General features: G+C 40.6%; 1 protein-coding gene across 2 annotated transcripts in view; it reads right to left on the reverse strand.

Moving 5' to 3' along the window:
- ptpn4b (protein tyrosine phosphatase non-receptor type 4b) overlaps positions 1-22,300 on the reverse strand; it is a 48,494-nt gene extending 26,194 nt beyond the window's left edge. For both annotated transcript variants that reach the window (XR_008357791.1, XM_053492349.1), the window contains exons 1-9: positions 21,907-22,300; positions 12,103-12,257; positions 6,748-6,855; positions 4,776-4,818; positions 2,676-2,754; positions 2,522-2,566; positions 1,875-1,927; positions 353-473; positions 22-109 (exon numbers count right to left, since the gene is read on the reverse strand). Coding sequence is in view for 1 of the 2 variants with exons in the window: in XM_053492349.1 (XP_053348324.1) it covers positions 22-109; positions 353-473; positions 1,875-1,927; positions 2,522-2,566; positions 2,676-2,754; positions 4,776-4,818; positions 6,748-6,855; positions 12,103-12,240 (675 nt within the window). In the remaining variant the exon portion in view is untranslated. The remainder of the gene's footprint in view (positions 1-21; positions 110-352; positions 474-1,874; positions 1,928-2,521; positions 2,567-2,675; positions 2,755-4,775; positions 4,819-6,747; positions 6,856-12,102; positions 12,258-21,906) is intronic.
- Positions 22,301-22,350: the final 50 nt, after the last annotated feature.

Genomic DNA, 22,350 nt, shown 5'->3' on the forward strand with positions numbered 1-22,350 from the left:
AAGTAAGGAAGAGTTACTCACTCGAGCATAGTGCAGTTCCACTCCATACAGCTCTAAAGAACTGGCAGAATTCAAGTAGTTAAACTCTGACTGAGCAGGAGTGAGTCCACTGAAAGAGAGAGAGAGAGAGAGAGAGAGAGAGAGAGAGAATTTGTGAAGGAGACTCAATCTGAGGTTGGAACAATGAGTTGCCTTGTTCTAGCCTCCGTGTGTGTGTGTGTGTGTGTGTGTGTGTACTCAGCTGCTTCCTTTTTCTCCCTCACTTATTCCAATCATGTTGTCTTTTATATAATGATATATTTAGAGGATTTCCACATAGCTTCAGTGGTACAGACTGTGGCTCTGCGCTTACGTGTGCTGCTGGTGCAGTTTGGCGACCTCCTTCTCGAAATCCTCCGGCGGATTTGGGATGAAGCTGTATTCCGAAAGGTAGTCCAGTGACTGCTCTGATTGGCTGTAGTCCCCCAACTCGGCTGGAACACAGAGGCGCACATTGTGACCGAGAGATGAGGAGAAAAAAAAAAAAAAAAAAAAGCCGGGGAGCACACAATGGCTCCTTTGGCCCCCTCGAAAGTCTCGAACAGCGAGGCTTCCCATTTGCTCATAAAAGTGTAAAAGTGTAACGCTGGGCCAAAAGCCAAAGCCAGATGTTGATCGTTTAACCAACATCTGAGCCATTATATATTTATATTTTATTTTTTTAAGACATCAGGATCACCACAATGACCATAAATCTTTACCGAGCTGATTGCTGCTATTCTTGCCTTTGAAGAGATTCATTACATCCACTTATGCAAATGAACTTTCCTTTTATGAGCTGTGCATACATTTGCATGTTTCACAAAACCCTAAATCGAATAAGCAAACTGACATTCATGCACATCAATTTGAATCACTCATTCATTAGATCCATTGTTTAAAAACAGTAAAGCCGTAAGACACAGCCTTAAAACACAAGTGTGAGTCAAAAATGATCCGCACTCTGGCCGTGAAATTTATTTCAATTAACTTTTAGAAAAGAAAAAATAAATCATTCTCCGGCATAATCACACTTTGTCCATCGTTCAACAAGCTTTCGTATTTCCAAACAGGAGAAAGTCCGATGGAGCGAGATCAGGACTATAGGGAGGATGCTTTGAGTGTCGACAGAAGTGTGCAGACGTGCATCGTCATGGGAGATCACCATGCTCATGGATATCTTGTGTATTTAATCCGAAGTTTAGGCTCCAGCTCTTTAATAAGCGTCTCACCGTAACGCGCACTGTTGATTGTTGAACCTTTTTCCTGATGGTGTTCCAATACTTCTGGCCCTTGAGAATCCCAGAAAACTTTGGGTGTTGTGAATTTTCCAACTGATGGTCAACTTTTGATCTTTTGATCTCAGTCGGCGATTGAGGATGTTTCCGTTCCGTACTCTGCCGTTTACTTTCAGGCTCGTAGTGATGAATCCGTGTCTCGTCTTCATTAATGACTCTCTTTAACAAACATTCACCTCTCGTAGAGTAGGAGTTCACGTTTTGTTTGCAGAAATCCAAACGCTTCTGTCTACGCACTTCTGAGAGTTGTTTCGGCACCAGGTACACACCGTCAGACCACAAGGAAGAAGGAAAGAAAAAAAGAAAACCCGAATCAATGCAAGCTGCTCTTCTTTCTCGCAAATCACAAGTGGGGCGTCAATTTTTGCTCGTGTCGCAGTTTCGAATGAACTGATGTAACATGTTCAGCCTTGATCGGGGAGACAGTAGACTTGAACGGATAATAAGTACTGATAAGACCAACACAAGTATTAATATAAACGGAGTGCGGATTATTTTTGACTCACCTCCACATTAATATGTTTAGCTCCTTTCTCTAAGGACACATGAAATACTCACCCTGAATAGCGTAAGAGGCCAAAACTGCTGCTGCATTCTGGGGACACGGTAACCTAACAGACCAAGAGCACACACACAAACAACAAAGTAGAGATGTCGGTAAAAGCACTTGGAGAAACCGAACAAGCCGGGTTGAGGATGCAAACTCCATGCACACAGACCCTGAGGTGGGAATCGAACCCGGACCCTGGAGGTGCAAGGCGACAAGGCTCTCTCTAACCACTAAACCACCGTGCAGCCTTCCCTTTGAGATCATGCTGGATTATGTTCTGAACTAAAGTCACTGCTATGATGTAATCTTTTACGTTAGATGTTTAAGGTCATAAATGTAGTGATTTTACTGGTTTCGGATCAAATACAGGTCTAAGCAAATAACGAATCACTTATAACGAATCGGTGCTTATTTAAATGACTGTAGCCTTCCTGTCTGGTAAATAATTCCGGAAAAATAATTTTTGAAAAACACCAACAAGGTTGTCTGGCACCAACATCCCAAGTCATGGTCCAAGTCACCAAGATCACATTTTCCCCTGTTATTGACCGGATAATTGCATGAATGTGCAGGTCTGCAGGTGTTTCTATTAAAGTGGACAGGGAGCATCCAATTGAAATAAAATTAAATAAAACCCATGACTCGATCCACTTACTTCCCACTCTGGATGTCCTGCTTCAACTGCAAAAAGTACAGGTACCTGAAAAGAAATGAAAAAAAAAAAAAAAACATGCCGTTCAAGACTTTTTATTTTTTTTTAACCCGACATAATAAACAATGTTAAGCGTTATATACGGTAAAGGTGGCACCTGGTGTACTCCTCTTGAAGTTTGCTCGGATCGCTCACGAAAAACTTAACCCTAAAACTCAGATTATTTGGAACGACCCCTGGAAAAAAAAAAAAAAAAACACACCAGAAACAGCCGATTTGATATTAAACATGTTACGGGTCAAACTGTTTTCACATGCAGTAGCTGAATCTTTTTAGATTTGTTTTTTCCCCAACATTTAATGTGAGACAGCAACCAACCACATTCAAGTGAAAATCAAAATGAGAAATGTTTTTAGTCTCGTCGTCTTTACCGATTTATCCTGCATACACGGTCGCAGGGGGCCTGGAGCCTAACACAGGAGACTTGGGGCACGAGATGGGGTACACCCTAGATAGGGTGCCAGTCCATCACATAGAACACACACACACACACACTCATTCTTACATTACGGGCAATTTGGGAACACTAATTAGCCTAATCTGCATGTCTTTGGATTGTGGGAGGAAACCGGAGTACCTGGAGGAAACCCACCAAACACAGGGAGAACATGCAAACTCCATGCACGCAGACCCGAGGTGGGAATCGAACCCTGGACCCTGAAAGTGCAGGGTGACTGTTGTTACCACTACTATAAGTGTCACCAGATTTTTATTTTTTTTATATATATAATTAAAAAAAAGACTAGATTAAGGAAACGTGGACTAGTACATTTTTAAAGCAGATTTTTCTAGTACTACAGCTCAATCTTTCGGGTTGAGAATCTTTCGGGTTGAGAAACTAAAAACTTAGCAGATCACTGATGAGGTTTTTTTTATCCACTTCAATAGTTGGTCTAAAGGCTCCCTTTAACTTACTCACTCATCCCTGTATACCACTTATCCTCTACAGGATCACAGGAAGCCTGGAGCCTGAACGGGGTGAACCCTGGACAATCCATCGGAGGGCACAAGGACGCACATACTCACATACTACGGGCGATCTGGAAATGCTAATTAGCCTAATCTGCATGTTTTTGAACTGTTGCAGAAAACCAGTGTACCGTGAGAAAAGACTAAAAGCATTGATGTGAACATGTGAGGTGGTACGCAAACCCTAGACCCTGGAGGTACGCGTCCACAGGCTGGCCCCCTTTTTACTTAATACAATAATTAGTAAAAAAATCCTCGATCGCGGTCAAATGTGTCACTGCCGAAAAAAGGTGAAACCACTGAAATGAAACTTTTCACTTTGACATTAGTGACACAATCGCTGAACAACATACTATTTCTCCATCATTTTACCCCACAAAAGAAAAAAATAAGAAAAGCCGACAATTGTCAGGTGACGTTAAAGATTGCCGTAACAAGTCTGACAAAAACATCAGCCTATCAAACCTTGTCGATGAAAAACATCTGTCAGCAGTTGATCTGCCGATTCCGGGCAATTCCTCAAATTTTACCGAGTATAGCCTCTCACAAGTCGTATGGCCACATGGATGAACAAAAGTAGCCACAATACATGATGCCGCCACCACCATGTTTCATATCACCATGTCTATAGTCTCCTTTAGGGGGGAGGGTGTTGTTAAGAACCCATTATGCCACGTGGTCTGGGGTATTTTTAGGGGCATTCTGTCCAGTCTACCTAACCCACATCCCAAACATGCACAAGTGAGGGAGTGCCCAGTGCCCATTCTCCATCATAGACTCCTGCAGATTATTTAATTCTGCTGTGGTCAGTCTGATAACTGCTCATTTTGTCTTTGCACCTAGACCGGACCGAAACCCAGTTCTTGATGTAACATACATGGTGCGTTAAATTTTTTTTAGATACCTCTCTCTAGATTAACATCTGTCCACGAAGAGGCTCTATGGCTCCTGTAGTCTGATGAAGTAAGAACGAGGTGAAGTCAATTCTACTTGATCTTTATTTAAAGCTAATCAGAATCCTTCAGGAATTCAAGAAGTACTTTTGAATATCATGAGTTGATTCTGAACACAGGCACATGCCTTATTATTAGGTTTTTCTTTTTCCCCTGAAATGTCCTTGGTTGCTGGAAAACAATGAATAATCCAAATTTTTTGAAGTTTTTTTAATTTATTTTTTAATTTAAAACAGAAACACCTTACTCAATACGTGTTCAATTAGTTCACCTACTTTTCAACTGTTTCCTTAGCGGTTTGCTCGGGTCCAGCCACCTCTATAAAAACACAAGAAAGGAAACGGAAATGTCGTCAGTTTTATTTTGCGATCCCATAACAACGGCTTAACATGTTATTTGGTCACACGGCATGTGAAATAGTGATTTTAAAAAAGTAAAACATTTATCACGTCTAAATAACATCCTTCAGAATGGATAAATTATGCATCTGGTGTTCTTGTGCTTTCGCTGTGCTGTTAACACTGTTGTATCAGTGACAAACCACTGGAGTGTGACGTGACCTGAGACTCAACTCCAACTGGTCACAGCGGTGCGGGTGAGCGTGTTTATCTGGAGATCTATCCATCCATGGCTCTTGTACTTTATCTTACTTAAAGTAAAAGCACCAACATGTTTGTATTTATTTATAATGTGTCTTCTGTTACAGGAAAGATTATACAGTGGGGCAAAAAAGTATTTAGTCAGCCACCAATTGTGCAAGTTCTCCCACTTAAAAAGATGAGAGAGGGCTGTAATTTTCATCATAGGTATACCGCAACTATGAGAGACAAAATAAAAATAAAAAATTCCAGAAAATCTGGACTTGGTCACTTACAAACGAGCAAGATTTCTGGCTCTTACGGGCCTGCAACTTCTTCATTAAGAGGCTCCTCTGTCCTCCACTCGTTAACTGTGTTAATGGCATCTGTTATCAGTATAAAAGACACCTGTCCACAACCTCAAACAGTCAGACACTATGGCCCAGACCAAAGAACTGTCAAAGGACACCAGAGACAAAATTGTAAACCTGCACCAGGCTGGGAAGACTGAATCTGCAATAGGTAAGCAGCTTGGTGTGAAGAAATTAATGGTGGGAGCAATTATTAGAAAATGGAAGATGTACAAGACCACTGATAATCTCCCTTGATCTGGGGCTCCACGTATGATCTCACCCCGTAGGGTCAAAATGATCACAAGAACTTTGAGCAAAAATCCCAGAATCACACGGGTGAAAGACCTGCAAATAGCTAGGACCAAAGTAACAAAGGCTACCATCAGTAACACACTGCGCCGCCAGCGACTCAAATCCTGAAGTGCCAGAGGTGTCCCCCTGCTTAAGCCAGTACATGTCCAGGCCCGTCTGAAGTTTGCTAGAGAGCATTTGGATGATCCAAAAGAGGATTGGAAGGATGTCATATGGTCAGATGAAACCAAAATAAAACTTCGTGTTTGGAGGAGAATGAATGCTGAGCTTCGTCCAAAGAACACCGTAGTGAAGCATGGGGGTGGAAACATCATGTTTTGGGGCTGTTTTTCTGCGAAGGGACCAGGACGACTGATCCGTGTAAAGAAAAGAATGAATGAAGCTATTTATGGTAAGATTTTGAGTGAAAACCCCCTTCCATCAGCAAGAGTATTGAAGATGAAACGTGGCTGGGTCCTTCAGCATGACAATGATCCCAAACACACCACCCGGGCAACGAAGGAGTGGCTTCGTAAGAAGCATTTCAAGGTCCTGGAGTGGCCCAGCCAGTCTCCAGATCTCAACCCCATAAAAAATCTTTGGAGGGAGTTGAAAGTCCGTGTTGCCCAGCAACAGCCCCAAAACATCACTGCTCTAGAGGAGATCTGCATGGAGGAATGGGCCAAAATACCAGCAAGAGGTATATCAGTGGATATTTAAGTGGCAGAACTTGCACAATTGGTTGCTGAATAAATAATTTTTCACCCCAATGAAAATTTGAAAATAACTGAATTATATGACAAATTAATCTTAAAAAAGAAAAAAAAGGTTTAAAAGATTTCTCAGCATGCTGTGGGACAGCCATCAAATTTGACCGGAAAACATATAAAAGATTCACGTTATGCCATGGATACTGTTTATCCATGCTGATGAACTCACTTTCAGATAAGATCTTTACCAGAGCAAGTTTAACTAAGAACACCGTGTGTGTGTGGTGTGTGTGTGCATGTGTTATACACCTTTACCTGGCTGTCCGAGGAGTCGTCTGTGATCTGAAGCCCGAAATAGTCTTGCTCTGTCAGTTCCAGATGTTTAAAAACGGCATCCAGTAACACCTGACCCTGATCCTGCTTCTACAGAGAAAGGAAAGTGTTTAAAGGTCATTTTTATTTCACTTGTAGCCGACTAGAGCTTACGCTGTAATGACGCAAAACTCAGAGGCCAGAGTGGTGAGACACAAAACACTACAAAGCATACTAATCTACATTAATTGATGCAAATGTATGTTAATGTGTGCACTTTGGCTCTCTGACCATACTGGGGGGAAAAAGAAGGGGGAGGGGGAGCATTCTGTGTTATTCTACCATGACACAATTAACAATTAAAAAAAAAAAAAATGTGCGTGTGTGTGTGTGTGTGTGTCAGTAATGGCGACAGTGAGTCATTTTAAATAACACAACTCATAAGGGATAATTTCAACACTGGCATGTGAGGCATCAGAGGTGGGCTCGCTGAAACGCCTCTCTGAATTGTCTCGTTTCATTTATCTGATGTGACCGCAGGTGGGAAAAGATGAGCGGCCTAGAAAATATGATATACGAAAATAAAATTATAATCATATCACAACACCTGCAAACATTTCAATGGCATGTGACGTGTCGGGGTCAGGGGTAGCTCAGTGGTTAAGGCATTGGACTACGGTTCAGAAGATCCCAAGTTCAAACCCCACAACCACCAAGTTGCCACTGTTGGGCCCTTGAGCAAGGCCCTTAACCCTCAACTGCTCAGATGTGTAATGGAAAAAAAAATAAAAAATGTAAGTCGCTCTGGATAAGAGCGTCTGCCAAATGCCTAAATGTAAATGTACTACACTGTACAGATCTGTTAGCAAACTGAAAAAGTTAAAAAGTGAAAAGTTGGACGTATATAATGTCTACAGAAATACAATACAGTGAAACCTCGGATTGAGAGTAACGCGATTTGCGAGAGTCCCGCAAGACGAGCTAAGATTTTTAATAAAATTTGCCAAGTCTTGGTTTACAAGTACCGAGTATCATGTATCACACATGCGCTTCTTGTTTTGACGCCAAGCGTCACGTGATCACGACTGAGCCAAAAGGGAAGAGGGGGAGGGGCTGCGTACTTTAGCTTCACACACACATACACACAGCGCCTGCGTGCACAAACTTATCTGTCTGGATTTATTTTTACTTTTTTCTTTTTTTTACTTTATATTTTTTCTTAATTATTTTTATGTATTTATTTTTTGGGCTGTGGAACGAATAATTCAAGTTTCCATTATTTCTTACAGGAAAATTTCATTTGATTTACGAGTGTTTTAAAATACAAGACTTCTTGCAGAATGAATTATGCTCGTAATCCAAGGTTAATTTTTTCGTAAATTCGTGATCCAAATATTCTAATAACAGATGAACAGAAATTCTTGTTTCTGTAGTATGGAATCCTCAATCGCTGGCCGAGAAAAAGTTTAAAAGTCAAACATCTGCTGGAAAATTCATCGACGCTTATAGTGTTCTGGGATTCTCAAGGGCCAGAGGTTTTGGAACATCATCAGGGAAAAGCTTCAACAATGAACAGCGCTTGTTACAGTGAGACGCTTATTGAAGAGCTGAAGACTTCGATTAAACACAGAGGACTGATATCCGAGGTCGTCATAATCTGACATGACGATGCACGTCCGCACACTTCCGCCCACACTGTCGACACTTCCTCGCTCCATCAAACTTTAACCTACTTGTTCCCCTGAAAGCAGCCCTATGAGGATAAAGACTCACGTCGTCAAAAAGCGAATACAAAAACTCATTGAGAGATGGACAAAGTGTATTAAAAAGCTATGAGATCATGTAAAAAAATATATGTATTTATGTTTTCTAAAAATGTATTTAAATAAATTCTACAGCCAGAGTGCAGATCATTTTTGACTCACCCTTATCATCACTAAGCAAAATAAATCAAAACCCTACAGGACGAATAAAAGATCAGTGCCGCGTTCATCACGTTATCAGTATTATATCAGACCCATATTGAATGATGTTTAAAGGAGTCTCCAGTATCAGGACAAAGATAAGTAGTGTACGAGCAAGTTCATGTTAAACAACTAAAGATGTCCACCACACAATGTCCTACATCAGAAAGGAGAGGATAATGAGGCATTATGTTTTCCATTCACGTCTGTATTAAGGCACCTAAATGCAGTATCTTTCACAGTACCTTTAGGTTCGCTAATTTCAGTCTATTGCATTTCCAGATGCCCGAAAATAAAAACTGGGAGCGAATTCAAGTTTGACTTGGACTGTGGGCTAGCCTGTCGATCATCTGCCTCTGTACAGTCATATCCAAAAATAACGGAAATGCAAAGCTAATTTGTTTCGTTTAGTTTCCCAATACAGTGAAAACATTTAGGTCTGAGATTAGAGGGGTAAACTGATCAAAAATACTGGAAGCTGACTCTGACTGGCGCTCGTTCTTCCACACGTATGTCCCGTTAGATTGACACTAACCCTACGCTTGGTTTGAGCTCTGGGTTTCTACGGTGAAGACGGCAGTTTTGTTGAAGAGGATAAACCAACATGAAGACCAGAGAGCCGTATATGGGAGAAAAGCAAGAGACAGTGAAGCTTCGACAATAAGATAAGCTAATCAGTACGGGATGGAATCACCAGCGACCAACCGATATGATGTCACTATACCCAGGTGTCGAGTCAATTAATAATGCAAAGTATCAAAAAAAAGCCCCTGATTTTGTTACAATTTTAACACTTTGAACCATTTTTTTTGGAAAACAATTGATGGAATTGGATGGAACACTAGGATTGAGTCCCGAAACCCAGTCCCAATATAGCACCGGTACCATTATAACTGGTATGTACTAGAACCAGATCAAAAGATAGATTCTGTTGCCTCACTTTGGTGCCAAGCCAAGGCCTAAGCAATTGATTTAAATATTTGCCCTCTGGTTCTCTAAAACAAACATCTCGGAAATCTTGAATAATACAACTTCAACTAATCTCGTGTTGTTTTCACAATCAGACTTATTGTAATTACACTTGCTCTGACGGCAGCAGGTAGCGTTAGCTCACTAAGCTGAACGCGTTTAAATTGAAATGCCTAAAGCTAAACGTACTAAAGTACCAAAGGATTCCCATACTGCAGCATGCAACAAATGTCTTCACACAAATATGTGTAAAGGGGGAAACACGTCAAGTGTACACACGGGATGAAAGAGAGATGCACAGAGTTTAACAGCTTGCAGTGTTATCAGCTGGCAGCGTGGGCGTCCCCGTCCCCACTCAGACCAACACTAGCCTGGGTTAACCTGGTTTGTAGCAAAACAAAGCCTGCTTTGCTGTTATTGGTGTTAAACTATTGTAGTTGGGATAGATGTGTTGATGAACTTTCGGCTGTTCCCGTCGAGGGGTCGTGACAGCGGACCATTCAATCCACACATTCGGTTTTACACCGAATGCCATTCCTGATGCAACCCTTCCATGTTATCTGGGCTTGGGACCGGAACGGTATCCAGTGGCTGGGGTTTGGGCATTGAGTGGGAATCGAACCCCGGCCGACGAGAAACGCAACTTGAGCCACCAATGCCCAGCTTGGTTAGGTAGTATGTACAGTAAATACTTATGATAGTATGTAAATACTTATATTTATGTATACTTTAAACACTTAAATAAAGAGCCCTTCTTTAACATTATCCACCAAATAATTTACTCCTAGCACACGGGATGCCAGTGTGGGAACAGTTGAGTGTACGACCTTTAAGATTATAAATAAACAGCGTCTTTTTAATGCATCTCCGCGTGTTTAGCAGTTGTGGGCATGCAGGAACGAGACTGATTAGCACCTGCGGTGTTCTGGAACTGATGTAAGCATGTATAATGAGATTGGTTTGGGAAAAAAAGGCAGATCAGAGATGTAACTTTTATATAGTATAGCATGATGAAAATGTGTATGTTGTACCAGTCTGAAGCAAGTGCGCTCGGCACAGAATCGGTTATATTCAACATGATCGGTCATGGCAAGACAAGCTGAAGACTTGTGCATCTCTGTTCTAAATGTAATAAATAATTTAAAACTTGATTTTGAAGTCAATGTGGCGATACATGAACGAATTGTGATTTCGAACTGAATCGATTTTCCACCATCTCTACTGATCAGAGCTAAACAACATGTTAGAACCTACTGAAAAAGAAAGACAATACAACCTGACACTGATCAGCCAACAGCAGTTGATGACAAAAGGTTGTAAAAGCTGTAAAGAAAAACTCATCAACAGCCCTCAGGGTGGAAGTTATTACAATCCACTGCTCGAAGAGCAAAAATATAGAAACCATATCATATAATGCAATCCATTCATAAGCAGAAAGAATCAAACGCCAGATTGGAATTCACAAATGGCATACTTTTTTTTTTTAAGACGTAAAAGGTCTGCATTCGAGATTTACCTCTGGAACCAAGAAATAAAAGACCCACTCACGTGCCTGGACAAACAAGCACATCAAATAAGCAGGCCGTGGAGGTCGCGTCACGGCTCAGGCTTGCATGGCTGCTTCTGGACTGGACTCACTAATCTTAACTGCTGATGGAGCTCACGATGGAGCAGCAGAATGAATCCAGAAGGTCGACAGAAACGTTCTGTCTGCCGATTTATTAAGGAATGCATCCCATTGAATTGGAAGGAACTTCATCATGCAGTAAGACGACGACACAAAACATACCGCCAACACGACATCGACGGTTTTAGACTGGCCAAGTCAATCACCAGACCTGAACTCAACTAATAAACAGGAAACTGAGAGAAGACACCCTTCAAAACTACCAGCTGAAAGAAGCCCGGAAAAGCATCACAAAAACGAGAACGCAAGAGTTGCGTGATGTCACCGGGTCACCAGCATAACACGGTTATTACAAGACTGGTATAGTAAGTGGCACTTCATTTTTTTAAATGTTGTTCCAATACTTTTGCTCACATTAGAACTGAGAAGTCTGCAACTAAAAGTGTCAATTTAAGTTGTCTGACGCATCAGAATAAACAGGTATATGAGTGGTAGCGCAAGAGGGAACTATCCGCTACTAGCCAACCGATTGCAGATGGCATCGCTCTCCCGGACAGATTTTCAAAAAAAGGGTGAGCAATATACTTGGGTGGCCATCGATATACTTGGGGTGGCTCACCCGAATATAGTCCACATGCAGTAAACACTGTCCAAGTCCATCTTTTTATATCAAACTCAAATGGCTTTACTGTATAACAAAAAATAAAGAACCGGCCTTTCCAATGCATTCAGAGAAGACTGTATATTCAAAAAAACCAAAACAAAAAACCTCAAGTGTGTGAATGTGTTTTTACTTACATTAGCACTGAATTCTTGCACCGTGTTGTCCAGCAGCAAAACGTTACACACCACCTGTGAGCTCGGTCTGTCTCGTGCCACTTCAGACTCTCCCACATCGGAGCTTCGGCCAGCAGGCAACCGGAAGCGTGCTGTCATTACTGTCCCCACACCGTCTGTGAAAGACAGACAACCTGTATGAGTATATTCAAGACGAAAAAAATACACGCAGAAAACGGTTGATGATGGTGTTGAATTCTTCGATCTAATTGGTCAAAATGTGTTAATTCATTTTCAAGAACAGCAGTTCGTTCTATGGCAACAACAGTGCCGCTTTTAATAGGATATTTTCTGCCACAGTAAAATAATCCAGATTTAAACCAAATAAAAAACAAATTGAAAAAAATATTATTGAGAGAGCTGGAGAGATTCAAGACAGGAATTCAAGGAAGAGTTTCAATAACTTTGTCATTGTAGAAGCACAAAGAAATTGCAATTGTGTCAGTCTCCAGGGATGCAACTTCCAAATTTAAAAAGAGGGTGTCCAGGGCGTTTAAAGTCTTTAATGACGTTCTTAGGCCTTCTCACACAGCGAGTGCTGTGAAGATGTTCTAGTGATTGCAGCTCTATGCCAACAATTTCCCATGCTGGAGGGTTTGTTTTTTATCAGTGTTGGTGCAGCTGCTGTTCCAGGTTCCTACACAGTTTGCTAAGATGATCTCTGTGGTGCAGCTCTTAAACATGACCAAGTCTGTGGGGTAGGTTTGCTCTTCTTTGTCCTCTCAAGAAATAAAGTCATTGCCGTGCTTTGCCCAGTACAGCTGACATTTGTTAGGCCAGGAGATGACCACTGCAATAGTATCGCCAAGGAACATAAAACCGGAGACCATCTAAACAGCCTCTGTCCTGGTGTGGACAGGACCATGTGTGGTCTTTTTGGTAGTCTAAAAACCAAAATACTCTCCTTGGTCTTTTTAATATTTAAAACCAAGTTATTGTTGGCACACCATAGACCAAAGAAAATATGTTGTCAAGTTCCAAACTTCCCTATGGTCAAATTAGAGCGAAGAAAAATAGTTGGCAGTTGCGTGAAAGGTGCATAAGGGAGCGGGCTCAGCACACAGACCTGGGGGACACCGGTGCTCATGCTGAGATTGTCAACCAGGTTGTTTGGTATGATTATATTACATACCAGTCAACATGTTGCAGTCAACAAAAAAGATCCAGACATAGGTGTTATTATTGGGATAACACCTGAGAGAGAGGCAGTGCTGTATTGAGAGTCACACACATGGGTGTCCATCTGTTTGTTTGCCTAGTAGTCAAAGTTTATGGTCTAAATTAATCAGGATAGTGTGTTTGATGTTGGTAGGTACCAGTCATTTAAAGTATTTCATGTGGTAGATACTGTAACCCATGCGCATGAGGATAAACTTAAGGTAAAAAATCTCTAATAGGCCTGGAGTACCTTCTGAGGTTTCTTCTGCCAGAGAGAACCTTAGGAGAGGTACCAAGTCTGCAAAACACAACTATGTATAAATTTCAAACTATGAATAAAGAAGCATGTAAGCAGTAATTCCCATCTCCTGTAGGCAAATAGTCTAGTTCATTAGAGGTTACAAAAGGATAAGTCAGGGTGGTTCAAATCCAGTCATGGAGAGCCAGCGTCCAGTACAGTGTGTAGTTCATCAACACTAACCCATACACCTAACTGGCAATGATTAGAGTAGTTGAATCAGTTTAGATTGAAAATACACCAAGAAAATGCCCCAAGCTGTACTGGAGTCTGGTCCTCCATGACTGGATTTAAGTCAGCGGTTTATTTACTGTATGTCCTTAAATAATAAAGTGACTGTTTAGGCAGTGACTGTCTATAGCCACTATCGAGTAAACAGGAACATATTATTGACCTTATAGATGTACAGTACAAAGGTATCAAAAAAGGTATTATCAGTACAACTTACTTAAGTGTTTAACCCAACATTTTGCAATCAGGCATGGATTCCAAACATAATGGACTTCATTCATCAGTAGTTCTCACTTTATCTTTGCCAGGGTTGCCATAGATGCAGAGCCCATTCAGAAAACATGTTATGTTCTGGGTGTATTTTTAAGCTACTGACATTAAACTAAAACTTATATTTTAATAAATACATCTATTCCATTCATACATCCATCCATCCACAAACCTCTAGTTAAACTAGGGACTGTTGTGTCCAATGGTCACCATTTGACCATTCACAAACAACAAGCAATTTGGGAACACCAATGAGTCTAAATCTGCATGTCTTTGGACTGTGGGAGGACACCTAATTACCCTGTGGAAACCCACCAAACACAGGGAGAACATGCAAACTTCATGCACACAGACCCCAAGGTGCGAATAGAACCCGGACCCTGGAGGTGCAAGTCACTAACTACTAAGCCAGGTTCGGAAGATCTCAGGTTCAAACCCCACAACCACCAAGTTGCCACTGTTGGGCCCTTGAGCAAGGCCCTAACTGCTCAGATGTGTAATGAGAAAAAGAAAAAAAATGTAAGTCGCTCTGTATAAGAGCGTCTGCCAAATGCCTAAATGTAAATGTAAGCCACTCAATACATCTATTACAGGTGAAAATGAATACTTATACTGAATGAGCTGGTTCTAATCAGAATTCGCAACTGTTTTTTAAAAAATGCCAGAAATAGGTACCTGCAATATCTCGGAACAGTGCATTGTGAGCTAAACTGCCTGACAAAAAAAGTTGCTGTTACAGAAGGATCAAATTATTCGTCATCAAGCAAAGAAAGACATTATAATAGCTGGAATTGGGTTAAGAATCATTAAACACATTATAAAAACATGATAGGGTATTGTTAAACCCTTATTTTTAGAGAATAAGTGTGGTTGAATTTTTTTTTTATCAATCATGATTGCCAAGGTTGCATCATAATTTTTTTTTCAAAGCTGGAAAATAACAGCTTATGCCGTAATGCTGCCTCCATAATGTTTGACAGATGTCGCAGTATGCTTTGGATAATGAGTTGTTAATTTCTTTCCCTATACCCTTTTCTTTACATTGTTCTGGTACAAGTTAATCTTGGTTTCATCAGTTCAAAGTGTCTGGCAAAGTCTAATCAGTCTAATCTGGCCCTTGTGTTCTTGAGTGTTATTAGTGGTTAGATCCTTGTTGTGAAGCATCTGCATTTACTTCAAGACTTGGTCTTAACTTGGCTAGATATTGCGAAAGGATCATCTTCACCATGGACAGAATTCTGTGGTCATTCACTTTAATGGTCTTCTGTGGTCTTCCTAACCTTTTGCTGTTGCTCAGCTTGTCAACAAATTCCTTATTCTTACAAACGTTCCAAATTGTTGTATTGGCCAATGTTCTCTCTCAATGTTGAGAGTTACAGTGAACAGCTGACAAATGCAAATATAACACTCAGAAGCACCTTCAGACCTTTTATCTGCCTGATTAGTCGTTCAGTAAACAGGGAACAGGCCATATATATATTTAAGGTCAAACACTTACATGGACTCTGATTTAGGTTAGTGCCACGAAATATGTACAATCACTTATGGTAGCCCTCCACAAGTTTCTCATAATACTTTGCAGAGTTGCAAGGTGACAGTGCCGCCCTGTTCAGATATGCAGTCCCCATTTTTTTTTATGTGAATCCGGGCAGGGTCTTGTCATTCCTACTTTAATTCCTCTCATTTTTTTTTCCTTAGAGCATTAAGAGACAGCAATTTAAGGATCATTGTCTGGCAGGAAAGCCAAATTGAGACCAAGTTCTACATTTGTCTTTAATGTCTTAAAGTGTTGCTTCAGTATTTTTGGTTAATCCTATTAACCTTGTAATACCATCTACTTTTTAAAATGCACCAGAATTTACTCAAGAATAAAGCCTTACCCTTTTCTCATCTGTATACAGTGCTGATAATTATGGCCAAACAGTTCAATTTTTTTTATTTCACTACAGATCAGCTGCAAAATTCGCTTATAAAAGAAATAGTTACCTACAGTAACTAGCTTGCGCAACCCAACGTTAATCAGCAACACAAAAGTGTTTAATGATGATAAAATGTTGGATTAGTCCTTGGGTTAGGCAAGATCACTTTGAAGCATGAGATCTCACGTAGGGCAAGTGAAGCGCTTGCATCAAAGCAAAAAAAAAAAAAAAAAAAAAAAAGCCATTAAGGTTTCACAGCTTAATAATCATTACATTGTGGGTACGTCCTCAGAAACGTTAACTGTCTTCCTTCAAACCGACAGAGAGCCGGTGAAACAAATAACAGGCAAAAGAAAGCGCAACGTTACAAATAAAATTACAGAAGCGGTAGTGATGCACATTATCGTAATGAAACGAGAGGCGTTTAAAAGATTAATTGAAACGCTGGAGCACAGTTACTTCATCCCTAAGCGTTCGACAATCTCAGAAGCTCTCATTTGTATGCACAGTAATCCTCAGGCCCATGTTCTAACCCAGAAAGGAGTTCTACATCACTGACGGCAAACATCCAACAGTAAGTGTCCATTTCATTACCAAATACGACAGATACTACAGTAGGGAAACAATGGACAAGCAACTGGAAACTTGGGTATATATTCTAGCCTGGTAACCTTTTCAGAACCATGCATTTATTTTTTTTTATTTTTTTTTATGAAAGTGTTACGTAGTAGCAAGTTAAAAAAACTATAAAAGCTAACCAGTTTTGCAGATATTCAACATTACATACAACAAAAATTAGCGCGTGCCTACCGGGTCCTGTGCCTTCTGAGGGTTAGATAGTGCTGGTTACTTACAGTAGATCTAGAACCTAAACAGATATTCTGCTCATACTCTCAGGAAAACGTTTAAAAGTTTTTCTACACAACCTCTGTGGTTCCGGTTTAAAGAGGATGTCAAGCATAATCCTTTTAAAAAAAAAAAAAAAAAAAAAAAAACACATTATGTATCCATAAAAAAGGCACTTTAAAAGAAAGCTTAAAAACACTTTCCGAGAACCATCAAGAAGTTAGTTGTGCCAGTCAAGCCTCCTTCTGGTAATGTGGATTTGATGCATGAATTCAGAGCACGCATCTACGGAGCAAAGGTCAGCCAGGGTCAGTTCTCAACCTGTTCACAAATAACTTACCAAAAGCTCTTTCAAAAGCTGCGAGCACAGCGCCAACAAGTTAGCACTGTTTTTTGTCTTTAACACACTCTGAGCAGGTTTTAGGACGGGTGGAAGGTCAGCTAGTGTTACCTAGGGTGACATATACCATAAATGGCTCATGCTATCACATAACATATGCAATGCTAGCTGATTTTCTGAGGTGACACTGGATGGAGATAGTCCTAATCCCAAGTTCTGCTTTAAAAAAAAATGGTTTAAATCAACGAAAGGCATTACGGTTGAGATCAAGTTCTATCAAGTTATGATATGCCTAACTGTAATATCACCTGTACAACTTCAAGTACCATCACTACACCTGCAATACCCACACTAACCCCTTTAGAGAAAAGATACACACGACACTAGTTGGTAGGAAATATAAACAGCCACAACACTGTTACTACCCCTTCAGTACCCTCATTACACCTTCAATACCCTTGCTACCCCCGGAATACCATCACTACACCTGCAATATTCTCGCAATCCCTGCAATACCATCACTATATCTATGGTATCCTTACTATCCATGGAATACCCCCACTATCCCCTGTAATTAGAAATAAGATATATGCAATGCTAACCGCTATGAAATTTCTATTAACAATATGAAGAATTGAAGCACCATCACTATCCCTGCAGTAACCTTCGGAAAAATGCAATATCCTCACTACTCCTGGGATGCACCCACAATCCCTGGAATACCCTCACAGCCCATGAAATACCCTCACAGCCCATGGAATACCCTCACAGCCCATGGAATACCCTCACAGCCCCCGCAATACCCTCACAGCCCATGGAATACCCTCACAGCCCATGGAATACCCTCACTACCCCTGGAATACCCTCACTACCCCTGGAATATCCTCATCATCCCTTGTAATAGGGAGTAAGGTACAAACAATGCTATCCGATATGACATTTTCATTAACAATATGAAGAACTGGTGCATCGTCACTATCCCTGCAGTGCAGACACCCTTCTTACCACTGCACTACCCACACTACCCCTGCCATAACCACACAACCCCAAAAGGTCAGGGGCTAATGGTCTCTAATTTGTAATATAACATACAAAAAAGAAAGAAATAAAGAGATTAAACCTGATGGAGTGCATTTTTAAATCTCTAAGACTGAAAACACATTGACTACCTTAACTGGCTGGCAGAGTTTTATTAACTATTATAATTAGTTTGCAAATTGACAGATTGTGTTGGTACGCTTGAATTTAGCCATTAACTCACAATTTGGCTGTAGGTTTGTGTGCAACAAGGTGATGTGATTTCTGCGACAGCACCAGGAGCTGATGGAACAGCACAACAATGCTAAAGTGACATTCTTCTCAATTCTGTGCATAAATAAATTCAGTGAAACGTGACAAATGCAACAACCGATGCACAAAAATGCATGACTAGCCTACAGCTAGCCGTGATTTCCCTTCTCATTCTGTCAGGTACAAGCAGTCATTACTGTAAATGAGGAAAAAAATATTATGAAGAAACAAAAAAGAGGTAGCAGAGATGCTAGTTATACAGCAAAGGGAGCTTGTTTTGGGATGCTAGCATGAATCCTAGCATGTAACATTTCAAGCTAACAACACATGTGTTTAAAGCTGTATAATTGTTTATAGTTGTGTTTAATAGTGTATAAAGCTGTATATTTTGGATATATAGGTTTAATTATGTTAAATATATACTGTTTAGAGATTGGAGACACTAGTCAGCTTGCTCCTTCATAGAAGCAACGAGCTAATTTACAAAAACGCTGTGTCATCCTTTTACATTCTACACATTATGACCACCCACATACTATTGATATCTATTTTTACATTTATAATAAAGATGAACTGATAGATTGGCCAATGACCAGGATTGTCTGGTTTTCATTTTCATTGGCCGTGACTGGTGATGGGACCATCAGCCTTGGATAAAACAATTTTATCCCGAGTGCATAAACGTCCGAACGGTGAACAGAAATGCATTTGTATAGCGTTACATTATCAAAAAGCTCCCAAACCTACTCATTACACCTGCTTACAGCAGTCTCAAAATGTTATATGTTATATTAGGCAGTATGTGAACATTTCGGCCCTGAAGTTGATGTGTTGGAAGCAGAAAAAAATGGGCAAGCATACCGTAGCAATTTTGACGACCTAGACAAAGGCCAAACGGTCAGGGTAATATGACAGCCTTCTAAAGCAACTTGATAACTGGAGCTCTTGTGGAACGTTCCGGGTCTGCAGTGGTCTACCAAAAACGGTCCAAGGAAGGAAAGCTAGTGAAATGGGGTCATGGGGGGCCACAGCTTACTGATGCACATGGGGAGTAAAGGCTGGTCCGTGTAGTCTGATCCAATAGAAGAGCTAGTGTAGATCAAATTGCTGAAAAGGTTAACGCTGGTTCTCATAGGTATCAGAACACACAGTACATCACTGTTATGGTGGCAAAAGAGGGGATCTACTCTATATTACGCGTGAGGTCATAACGGTACAGCTGATTGGAGCCAGAATGAAATGAAACAACTCTTCAAGTAACAACAGATAAAAGTGAACAAGTGCTGAGATGCTTAATCCAATGACACAAAGATTATTGCAATTATGGCAAATATTGTGACATGCCAAATGAAAGCTTGTTAATACCACATTTTGCTCCTTTATCAAACCATTATTTGTTTCTTTCTTTTTTTATATACATAGTGAGCATTTGAAACTCGATGTATAGCTGTCCAAACAACAGGAGGTCATATAATAAAGATAATAATAATAATAATAATTATTATTATTATAATAATAAAATCCTCATTACTGAGTTATTGCCATGTGGGATTTCTGCCATACTGAAAGTTTGCAACATGAACAAGATGTTCTTTTCTCTCGAGTCATAAGCGTTGGAAAATAAAAAGGATTTCAAATGCTTACGTAAGCTGCTCTCACAAATTCTTTGTCTTTAACACAGGGTGAACTTTCCTCCGATTTTAAATCATGTTGAGGCGCAAAATTAGACAATGATACATTTTAAAAAGGGAAACGCAGCACTCCTGAGCCAGCGTGCTTAACACAATTAATAAATAACACGGTGTAGCGGTAGCACAGCAATAACTTATGATTATTTTAATTTGCCCTTATATGACCCTGCGTGTCTAATGCTAATTTGTGACAGGTGGTCATGTGTGTGTGTGTGTGTGTGTTTGTGAATATTCCCCAGGTGCCATATGAATCCACACATAGATCTTGCAATCCTTAGGGACCCTATGGGTACACTCTCCAAATGACTCCTCTAACCTCTCCTTATTTCCTTTACTAGCCTTTTTTTTGAATGAACCAGAGCAAGGGCACACCCAATACATATATACATAGAAATATATATACGTGTATACAAAAAAACATATATTAGGATGGAAACACTCATATTTGTGTCATCAACTATCCTTTTATACACAATGCATGACAATAAGCTTTTTCATGAAATACAGGTCTCTGTGCGCACACACACCTGATTCATGCAACAAAACACACACACACACACACCTACCTTCTTAACAATAGGTATCTCACAGCAACATGGGTTACTTCCTGCCTGCCCTACAGCAACGCAGGGGAAAAATAACAGAACAATCTTTTGGTTGAATCGTCAGTTTGCTTAAACGCACGCAAATCTGGTGATATATTTATATTTCCGTTCAGGACTCTAGTCTTCCTAAATGAAGAGATGAACAGGGCAGGTGCTGCAGAAGAGTGCGCACCTAGACAGAGGAGCTGAGCGAGGTGATGTCATCCATTCAGCTGAAAGAGGCGTGCATGTCCAGCGCTGTAATAACACACCTACAGTGTACATATAAGTCCAACTGGACACTAATTAACTCGGTGACAGTCCATATAAGGATATTTCCACCTTGGGAAGATTTACATATGTTGTATGTGTTGGCATGCAAGAAGGCACAGCGTTACATAATGCACAGACTGGGTAAATATGCTGTTGGCCAGTAACAGAGGACTGTGTGGTGAGAATCATTTCAGATGATGTAATGTGGCATACGTGCATGCATGCAGAAAGACAAGAAAGCAGGCTGTGCGTGTGTGTTGTGTGTGTGAGTGAGAGAGAGAGAGAGAGAGAGAGAGAGAGAGAGAAAGGCTGCAGGTGCACCTTGCAACCAAGCAATTTTGGATAAAACGTAGCTGCACCGGCCAAACCGGAGGGTGTGCAGTGCAATCCATGTACCTGATTCATGCAACATGATTGATAAATCTTATGAAAACCCTTCAAAGATCATGATTCATGCAAAAAACAATCAGAGAACCTGATTCATGCAACAAAAACAAAAATAAAAATCAGATCCATGCAAAATACAAAAAAAAAAGATCAGAGAACCTGATTCACGCAAAAAAAAGATCAGAGAACCTGATTCACGCAAAAAAAGATCAGAGAACCTGATTCATGCAAAAAGGATCATAGAACCTGATTTATACAAAAAAAAAAAGAAAAACAATCTGAGATCCTGATTCATGCAAAAACAAAAAAGATCAGATAAAATGATTCATGCAAAAACTAAAAAGATTAGAGAACATGATGCATGCAAAAAAAAGAAACATCAGAGAACCTGATTCATGCAACAACAAAAAAAAAAGAAAAGAAAGGGAAAAAAGACCAAAGAACCTAATTCATGCAAAAGAGTGAAGGCAGTGCTCACCGTCATATACAGGTCCGAGAGAGTCCAGATGATGAAAAATGATGATGATGATGTTATCAAATGAATAAGGAGAGCCGGTGGCAGAGAGAAGGACGGAGCTCCGTTCATCCGCTGCGAAACCGAACAAGATCCATTCGCTCTCCTAAAACAGGGCCAGCAGCCTTCAAACGCGCGCACGCACGCACGCACGCGCACGCACACAGGCGAACGACGGAAATAATCCCTCCTGCGTCTGATCTCTCCTTTACACACAGAAATTCACGCCGACACGATTCTCACGCCTTCCCACCTTATGCTAGCTGTAATTTTTTTTTTTCTTTTTCCACCCATGCCCCAAGGCGTGCACGGAGCTGTATTAGCGGCTGAGCTGCAGCAGCGCGAACATGGCGCAAACGCCCCGCGCGCGCCCACACGCTGACAGCGGGGAGGCGGGGCTTAAAGCGA

Source organism: Clarias gariepinus, chromosome 3 (genome assembly GCF_024256425.1).
Source record: "Clarias gariepinus isolate MV-2021 ecotype Netherlands chromosome 3, CGAR_prim_01v2, whole genome shotgun sequence".
In the NCBI taxonomy this organism is placed as follows: Eukaryota; Metazoa; Chordata; class Actinopteri; order Siluriformes; family Clariidae; genus Clarias; species Clarias gariepinus.